Source organism: Pygoscelis adeliae, unplaced genomic scaffold, assembly GCF_000699105.1.
Source record: "Pygoscelis adeliae isolate BGI_AS28 unplaced genomic scaffold, ASM69910v1 Scaffold87, whole genome shotgun sequence".
Classification (NCBI taxonomy): domain Eukaryota; kingdom Metazoa; phylum Chordata; class Aves; order Sphenisciformes; family Spheniscidae; genus Pygoscelis; species Pygoscelis adeliae.
The window spans coordinates 73,170-82,599 of NW_008825098.1; the positions used below are offsets into that span (position 1 = coordinate 73,170).

The 9,430-nt window shown below is 44.3% G+C and overlaps 1 protein-coding gene across 1 annotated transcript in view; it reads right to left on the minus strand.

Moving 5' to 3' along the window:
• Positions 1-9,430, minus strand: part of UNC5C (unc-5 homolog C (C. elegans)) — a 100,647-nt gene that overhangs the window by 12,811 nt on the left and 78,406 nt on the right. Inside the window, exons 11-12 of the mRNA XM_009327068.1 lie at positions 4,591-4,759; positions 1,989-2,222 (exon numbers count right to left, since the gene is read on the minus strand). Of these exons, the coding sequence (XP_009325343.1) occupies positions 1,989-2,222; positions 4,591-4,759 (403 nt within the window). The remainder of the gene's footprint in view (positions 1-1,988; positions 2,223-4,590; positions 4,760-9,430) is intronic.

Below are 9,430 nucleotides of genomic sequence, written 5' to 3' on the forward strand. Positions count from 1 at the left end.
TGGATGGGGCTTTGAGCAACCTGGTCTAGTGGAAGGTGTCCCTGCCCATGGCAGAGGGGTTGGAACTAGATGATCTTTAAGGTCCCTTCCAACCCAAACCATTCTATGATGCTATGAATCTATGATCTACAACTAGTTTACTGGGTTCGTTTTTCTTAAACTTTCTCCTTCCCGAGACCTTTCTTTTCCAGAGAAGTGCAACTGATAAATTCGTAAGAGTTTGTGGCCAGCAAGTATATGTGCCTGTCCTCCTGTAAACCACCAGATAGCTGGGTCTTGAACCCTATGGGTGGCCTTCCAGTCTTGGGGTAGATGTGCCAAAAAGAAGAAAATTAAAATGCATGTACTTTCCTGTAAAAAAGTACTAAGTATGAGTGGGATGGTGGCCATCTGACTTTACTCACCTTTCCTCACCAAATTACAAGCTCGCTTTGGGGTCTACCTGCAGGAGAAGCCCAAGGACTGGCCTGCTCCTCTCCCAAATGTTGGCTGCAGCTTCTCAGGGGAAAGATGGTCCCTCCGTGTTGCTCAGCAGCTCTCCCGATCCCTTCCGCTATCACACCAAATCGGATTAACTTTACCTCACAACTCTCCCCACAGTCTATTAGAAACAAACCAACAGCTCTTGAGTAATACCTAATTGGATTCCACCAGCTCTGACTGCATTAGCTGTCTGTCCAAGGCCCTTCCAAGTCACTTATTACCTCAGGTCTTGATGAACCCGTGGAAAATTGTATTACGCAGCACAGGCATAAAACCATCAGGACTTTTGAAGGTTGATCACTACAAAAGATCCTTTTCACTTTTTTTAAAGAGGAAAAACAAAAGGGAAATCAGACTGGGGAAAATAATTGTTTCTAAAATCCTGATAACACCAACACATTGACAGAGGCCAAGCTCCCAGGGCTCATACAGACAACACCATGCTGAAGTCACAATATGCCTGCTTCAACCCTTATACTTAACTGCCTTTCTTACATACAGCAAGAATATCCCCCCAGCAAAGCCTAGGCAGGCAGGTCTTGATATCAGATAGTACTGGGGAGGAAAACGGAGCGTGCATTCGCAGTGATGGAAGTCACTGCTCTGAAAAACACAAGCATCTCCCAGCCAGTGTATGTGGGTTTGAATCCAAATAATTCCCATGCGGACCTGAGGAAACAAAAGCATATACAGCACCAGGATGACTCTGCTTAGAGTCAGGCTTTGAATTCATTTTGCTGCAAAGAGGCAAAGTTGCACTGGCTACAATTAAAGAAAAAACCCCCACCTTTTAATAACCTCCATTATTACACGTGCAGTTGGAGCTACATATTTCATGAGTGCATCTATTATAGATACCATATGTATAAATACAGGTATTTTTAAAGAGAAATAGCAAGTATGGTTATCTATCTGCTCATCTGTATGTAGTGAGTGTGTGTTTATGTGCATGCCAGAATTACGCAGTGAGAGTAAGGTTATATAGTTAGAGATAGCAACAGCTTTGGTTATTTTAGTTGCAAATTTCCAACACAAAAAGCTGCATGCGAAGAGGTGTAATAAAGCAGTATGAAAGCAGGCAGTGATTAACAGCCCAGAAGCTTCTTTTATCATTATCAACTATTTACAAAGAAGCATTTATATGTTTCCCCATCTCTGGGGAGCTGGCACTTAGCATTAAAAGTACATGAATAATGAATGAAGCCCCGTGTACCTTATGGCCTTTTAATAATGCAAAAATCTTAGGATTCAGGATATGATACAGGTAAACAAAGGGAGAAAGGCTGGTGGGTGGAAAATATCGTGAGATCCCTATGCAAAGGACAATTTATAGCGTGTGGGGGTTAAACTGTAAAACAGCAGCTTGTTGTAAAGCTCTTCTTCTAATTGGGAAAATAACCCAGGGAGCAGCAATACACAGAGCAGAGCATCTAGTCACCGCTATGACTGCAGTCCTGTGAGAGCTGGAGAGGGAGTGGGAAAGTGAGCGAGAGAGTAACAACCACCTTAAGGGCATCCTGCGTGTCATCGAGGCAGTAGACCCGGATGCTGTACTCCAGAGAAGAGCAGGACAGCGGTCCAAAGATGGCCAGTTTGAGACGTTTGGCTGCTGCTTTGGTGATTGACTGTCCCACCAAGGCATATGTGCTGAGGGTTTCTGTCAGGATATGGCAGGCCTCCGGGTCCAGCTGGATATAGCACGGAGTGGTGAAGTTTTCCTCCCCGACCACCACCACATCCTAAGGGAGAAAGAGGCCAAGTTAGAGCTCCCAACCCCTCAGAGCTGCTCTCCTTTGACACAGCAATGCCCCTTTCAAGCCTGGATGATGCACAAAGTCCTTGCTGTTTGCACCTTAGATTAATCAAGATTTAAAATTCCTGCTTCTGGCTTTTCTCCAGCGTAAGCACAGGGAGGGGATGATTTCTCTGGGGTGCTGGTGGTGATGATGGTGGTAGAAACCTCCTTCTGTCCTCACTCACCTAAGACTTGTAACTCTTGCCTCCGGGCCCTGCAGCAGCTTTTAAAGCCCTGGGCTTAGGCAAATAATGAAAATATCACCAGTACTTTATTGAAAAAGGTATTGCAGAACTAATCATTCGGTGACCATGATTTAACATCAGTAGTCACAGGCGTGTTGAAGAAATAACTGCCCTTCACTTCCTAAGCATGACAATAAGGAGTTACAAAAACTCAAGGAAGGGAAGTAAGCTCTACGATGGACGAATGCCACATCTACATGAAATATCACCTGCTGCTTCATCGGAATAATCCTCTGTGATGAGACTGCAGGGTGAAGAAAAAAAATACAATACAGCCCAAATACAGACAACCTCCCCACCCTGCGCGTAAAGGAAAACAGCTCCCCTGCTAATTTCTCTATTCAACCCTGAGTGTAATATCCTGCACGCAACACAAGGTGCTTTGAATGGCTTTGAGAGAGAGCAGAAGCAAAAAGGCAGCAGTGGATGACGGATGCCTCTTGCAAAGCCACCAAGCGCCACATGATGCTCGGCACAACTCATCTGTTTCACCCCTGCTGCCTGCAGGTCTGCAGCACAACGTACACATCTGGCAGCAGAGCAGCGTGGGCTCAACCGAAATTTGGCATTAAGCTCAGGCCCCCTAGTCTCAGGAAAGGCAAACGTGCCATGTTTGCAGGGGTGGCACAATCCTTCTGGAGGGCAAGGTGCTGCAGCGCTGATTGCACCCCCCCCTATGTCCACGCCAGCAACTGGCTCTGGCAGGAGGCACGGGCCCTGAGCGATGCTGCAGGGGTGTGCATACATGCGCGTGTGTGTGCACGTGTGTGTACGCATGTGGGCGTGCACATGTGGGGCTCAGCTTGGAAGAGCTGCTCCAGAATTGAGTGGAGGAAGAAGATGGTGGTGCAATGGCCAGGGACCCTGTGGACGCTGCGGAGGCTGCTCTGGCATCAGTGTGTGCATAGCCGGAGGAGCAACCGCTCTGTCAAGGGCAGGAGGAGGACGGGGGAGAAAATGAAGAGGTGCCAGTAACACACAGACACAAATAAGGAACATATGTACAGTGCCAAGAATCAGGCCGGTGGGGTGCAGATTAGTTGGCGAGACAGACCCGTGTTTGCTGCACACTCCTTCCCAGCGTGAGGAAGAGCCGGTGCCACAGGCAGGGGACAAAAGCGAGAGCCTTTAGAAGGCAATGGCGGACATAGCGCTCTTGCTGCTGTCAGCCCAACTGCCTTCAAAAGCCACCCTGCCCTCATTAAACCTACCGGTAGGAGAAGGTGCCCTTGCCAAATTAATTATGTGAGACCAAACTGGTGGCAGCAGGTACCTAGGAGCACAGAGCTGGAGAGGAAGGCTCTGCCAGCATGGCCCAGCCTTGCTGAAAGCATCACTTTATGCTCCAGTTACAGTGGAAGATCCTTCTGCCACCCTGCCCCAGGGCATCCTCCTGCTGCACTACTGGCAAGGAACCACCCCAGGCTCCCACCAAGCCTGCATTGCCCAGTAACAGTTGTGCAGCTCCCAAGTTAAGAGGGTGCAGAGTTGGATCCCGGCCGCATGAACTGAATCAAAGTGATGCTCCACCAACACTTTAGGAGGGAAAAAGAAAAGAAAAGTAAGGCTTATAAATTGCGCTAAGCTGGCTGATGTCTTGATGCTGAAGCAGGAGTTCATTTGCAGCATTATTTTCACTTTCTTGAAAACAGACTATAAACCAGGGGAGTTCAAATTACTCTGTAAAAAACATTTTCTTATTTGCAGAATCGAGTCAGAAATTATTTTCAGCCACTGTTTTTTATTTTGCCTTTTCTCTTCCCTCTCTCTCCATGACTTCAGCAGAATATCCTGCCACGACCAAAAGCTCAAGTGTCAACATCCTGCGACGAAGGCTATTTCATGGAAAATAGCCAGAACTAGGAGGCACCAAATTGCCCCAAGACAGCATCTCTGTATAGGCACTGGGCAGCTTAGATACCTGGTGCACTCCTGCCTGCCCGCAGCAGCCATGCATCTCACACAGAAAACCCGAAATACAGGCACCCTGGTTTGGAAAGGCAGCTGAAGGATTAGCAGAGAGCCCTGCACAGAGTCAGCACACAGGATGGAGCTCCGGAGCCTCACCTCCCAAGGGCCCTGGCCAGTCTGGTGCTTCAGCTGGATCTGCCAGTCCTCCGTGTTCGGTTCTGCGCAGTGGTGCATGGTTAAAATGACGGGCCGGGTTAGCAGCGCTCCTGGCGGGCCGCAGCTCACCACTGGCGTCAGCAGAGTTTGGCTGTCTTCTACAGGTGGCCTAACAACAGGACAGTAAGATGGATATGTTAAGTGAGTTGAAAAAGGCAAAAAGGTACATTCAGGTATGTAAAAATAAAAAATCCTTCTCTTAAAATGAAAAGATTGTGCAAGCAAAGAATGGGTGGGTTTGGTTTGGTTTTGTTTTTTTTTTCTCCAAATCCCCAAATTTTTTTTTTTTGCCAAATATCACTCATTTGTCAAAATGTAGGTTTAGGTGGCAGCAAATTATAGACCACACTTGCTAAGCAGCCCCCACTCTAAAGGATCCTTGCAGACCATATGCAGAGGCTTAATTTCACCCACTGCCGAAATGCGGTCACTGCTGCATTTGGCAGTTACTTAGCAGCACACAAAAATGAGCAGTGGCTCTTGTAAGCACCACATGTGAGAATTATTTACTGTCTGGACAGAGAAAATTGAAGAACAAGGGAAGAGAATGAACTAATGAGCACGTCTGAAACCTCCTAAGTGGTATGCAGCACATCTGAGATGTGTAGTTTGGGTTCAGAGCCATCACCATACCACTGATACTCCATTTTACTTAAAAGGCATTCAGATCTACCAGAATGGCTTTTGCAAATATGCCTGCAGGGAGCAGGTGTCACCGGTGGTGGGGGAGAAAGGGCGAAGGGATGGTAAGGAATAGTGCAGAGGGCTTTGCGAGTGAGCAAAAGCAAAGCCTGAGATTTCTAGTGATAACGCAGAGCTGTTCAGTTAAAAACATGGGTATTGTCCAGCACGCTTGCGGCCAGTCACTAGGAATGGGTGATATGGGAAATCACATAAATATATAGGATGCATTGCATACACTGTAGTTTGTAATCAAGAGAGTGTGTGTGTGTGCGCGCGCGCGCACATGTGTGCGCATGTGTAAACTATCCCAGACCAACTGCTGAGGAGCTTAAAATCAGAGGAAGCATGAGTGACTTTAACTATCCCGACATCTGGTGTATGACAAATACAGCTGAATGTGCCTCATCAACTGCTTCCCTAAATAATACAGAGGACAAATTCATGATCCAGAAACCAGCAAGCTGGAGATTAAAAGTGTTCAATGTGATCTGCGCTTAAACTCCAGATCTGCCCACAGGACCTCCCATCTTCTGCTCCGGCTAAGGGTTCAATCCCTTGTTATATTTACATCTGTATTGGTCTTAGTGGAATTAGTTGAGACAACGTTAAATACTGTTTATTTCTGCAAGTCTTTGCATTTACCAAAAGAAAGAGCAAAAAAAAGTAGCTGTAATCTTAGATAACATCTTCAAGGAGGCCAAATCAGGAGAGAAGCTGTTTTGATATCCTATTTATTTCACCTATTCTGGCTACTGCGAAGATATGTCCACAGGCATATCCTGATTTTGCCCACCTTAATTCTCCCTGAATAATCCATTAATTCCACAGAAGATGAAAGACAAACTTTTGAGAAATCCTTTTTCAAAGTGGGACGAAGACACTTTTGAAAAGTGTCTCTTGTTGCCACAAATGTTGTGGGAGGCTTTTATAACATTTGAGGAAAAAAAAGGTCCGGCATAGAAAAATTTAAATCTATGCAAAACAGTAAACCCAGATGATATGCATCTGTGGAAATTAACTGAGGAGTTTACTAAATGACTTAACAATTATTTCTGAAAAGCTGTGGACTGGAAATAAACAGCTGCGGTAGCTGCCTTTCAAAAAAGATGTAAAATGTAACAATCTGGACAGCTATCATGTATTATGCCAGTTATTTTAGCCTAACAAACAGTACACAAAAGAAATGAAACACTAGCAGATAGAGTACCTAGTCCAGCTCCTCTTGCATGCTGTAGGGATGTCTGGGTTCAGATTAAGAAGATCAGGGATCACTCTCTTGCAAGACTGAACTGAATAAATAATTGAGCAGTTTTTGACTAAAATGTTGCTTCTTTTTCAGATTCGTTTACTTCAGTTTTTTTTCATAAGAATCAACAAGAAGCTAAAAAACGCTCACAGTGTGGTGGTGGTTTTCAATGGTCATCTACCTTGTGCATTAATGGATATTTGAACACTCTCCTACAGTCTAAATCAAGAAATTTCAAAAAACATAATGTCGTATGAGAAAGATCTTTCAAAATTACAATATTTGTCTGGAAAGCTACAGCTATGACAAGCAATAGACTTAACCCTCTAGCTAACCTAACTTCATCTAAAAGACTACTGATCCATGAAGAAGGAAGGAAAAAAATACAAGTTATCATAGTTTTTTGGACTGAATTACAAAACCAGCAGTCAAAAAGAATATAGGAGGGAATATATCATGATTGCCATAAAAAAATTCATACAGTGTCTTTTACATGAAAAATGAGTTAAAATCGACAAGAATCTGAGCACTGATGCATGCAGTTAAAAAAAGCCAAATGGTCATTAAAATAATATGGTATTGATAAATCATACAGCCTAAAGTTGTCTCAAAGTAAACTTAAGTTTAGTCATTGCTCTGTGACGAAATTTTGTTAGCTGTTAAATTCTAGGACTCTGATGGAGGGCACAATTCTGCGCCGCAACATTTTATATCCGATTAGCACAAGTGTAAAAAATGATGCAGAACATGAATTCAGGAAGTGCTCCAGACTTGCACAGTCAGCAAGTGAGGTGGGAAGCAGATACAAGCATACAAAAGACATGCAAAAAATAGATAGGCTTAGTTTTTTTTCCCCAAGTTGGTAAACAGCAACTTTGTCACCAGACTTACAAGATTTATTGCCAAGTGGATGAGATATGCATGCTCCTGACCTGAGTGTTTATGATACAGGACACTGATGAGTGAAGAGCAGAAAAATGGGCCAACTGCAAGGGCGGTTGACTTTGCAGTCCCCAGTTGCCAACCAAACATGCGTCTGAGTCCGGCACCACAAAGCTATGGAACACTGCTGGTCCCAATGACTCTCCTCCACCACCCACCTCATGCAGATACTGACCCACCTCAGCTCTCCACCAATTTGGGGACTGCAAGTGACCTAACTACTTTAAGCCTTTAAAAACTGAGAAATAACGAGTTGCAGAGAAGTTCTCGAGTGATGTGAAACCGGGATGAGTGTCACTGAATAGCTGAAATCCCAGCTCTAATGAAGTCAATGCTAAACCTCTCCCTGACTACTGTGACGCCAGGATTTCTACTCGCAATGTGGAAGGCAATGTAAATAGCAACACAATCATTAAATTTACAGTTAACAGTAAATAAGGAATTATTGCAAGTAACAATGAGGGCCAGAAAATAATGCAAAAGATCCAGAGAGGGTAAAAAATATGGGTAGGAAATAAAATCCTATTAACTGTACAGCAGCTCATGCTTCCAGAGCAAAAGAAGTTCCACACATAGTTATTTAGTAGTAAAGAAAAGCAACAAAAGTGAAAAAGATCTCAGGTGAGCTTACTGCAACGCAGCAGGCGTCAACTTGTAATGTGACACAGTGGCAAAAAGCAAATCTGATTTCTGGGGCTGTAAGGGACAAGGCATGTCACAGCACGCTGAGGTGATATTCCCTTTCCTATCCAGCTCTAATGTGACTGCAGGTAGCAGGATGTTTAGGGACCACAGCAAGATCTCGGAAATAAACACCTGAAACCCGGAGGAATGAGGCTAAACCACACAATGGCACAAACAGCAGAGGGGTACCCTATGACAAGTGACAGGAAAAAGGAACAAAAATCTCTTTTCTTAGTTCTCACTGTTTCTAATTTCCATTTTAAGACAAAAGGATTATGCCTTACTATAGCTAATGAGAACAGAAACAGATGCAGTAGACAAGATATATTATACAAGAGATATTAATCTTTCTGCTTCAAGGCATAAACCCAACACTAATTGATGGGATTAGTAAACAACAAATTCCCCTGAAGACAGGTTATTGTGTAGTCATTCATTACGAGCAATTTTCTACCTTCTCCTGGAGCAGGTGATGCAGCACCAGCAAAGCCAAGACACTGGCCTAGACAAGCGCCTGTTGTAATCGAATATTGCAATTTCTGTGTTATAGATCGCAGGAAATCCAGCACAAACACAGACACCGGGGAGCATACAGAGCAAGGGAGTTATCTCCTCTAAAGCAGAAAGATCTTTGAGCAGACATCTTCAAAACTGTGGGCCAGAACCTACTTTTAGGCTGTTATCCAATAAAGAACCCCAAATCCCAAAAAACCCCATCCACATGTGCTTCACTAAAGTGAAGCAGCAGGCTTGGGATGACTTATTACATGGGACTGGGCATTCAGCTGTGCTAGTATGACTCCAAAGTCACTTCACTGCAGGCAAAAGAGATGTTTTTGTTTTACAGAGATCTGACTGAGACTAAAATTCAATCCCCTGTTTAGCATTGCTATTAAAAGGCACTAACAGTAACTGAAAGGTCTTCAGATATTTTTAGATCTCGTCCCATCCCGCACCGCTTATCAAGAACAGTCACCTTTTATTTAAAGGTAAACAAACTTTTATTCATTATATCTGGTCCCTTCACAATCAAATTTGTGGTTTTAATGGGATTACTCATTCAAAACCGTCTCCCTGTAATAAGCCAGACCATATTCATTAAGGTAGCTGTCAGACAGCAGATGTGAGCACAACTAGAGAAATCTCTGCTCCTCAGTGGGCCTACATTGTGCTCCCTGGCACCATGCGTAGATGTTGCAGGCAATCACAGCAGCTCAGGAAGCA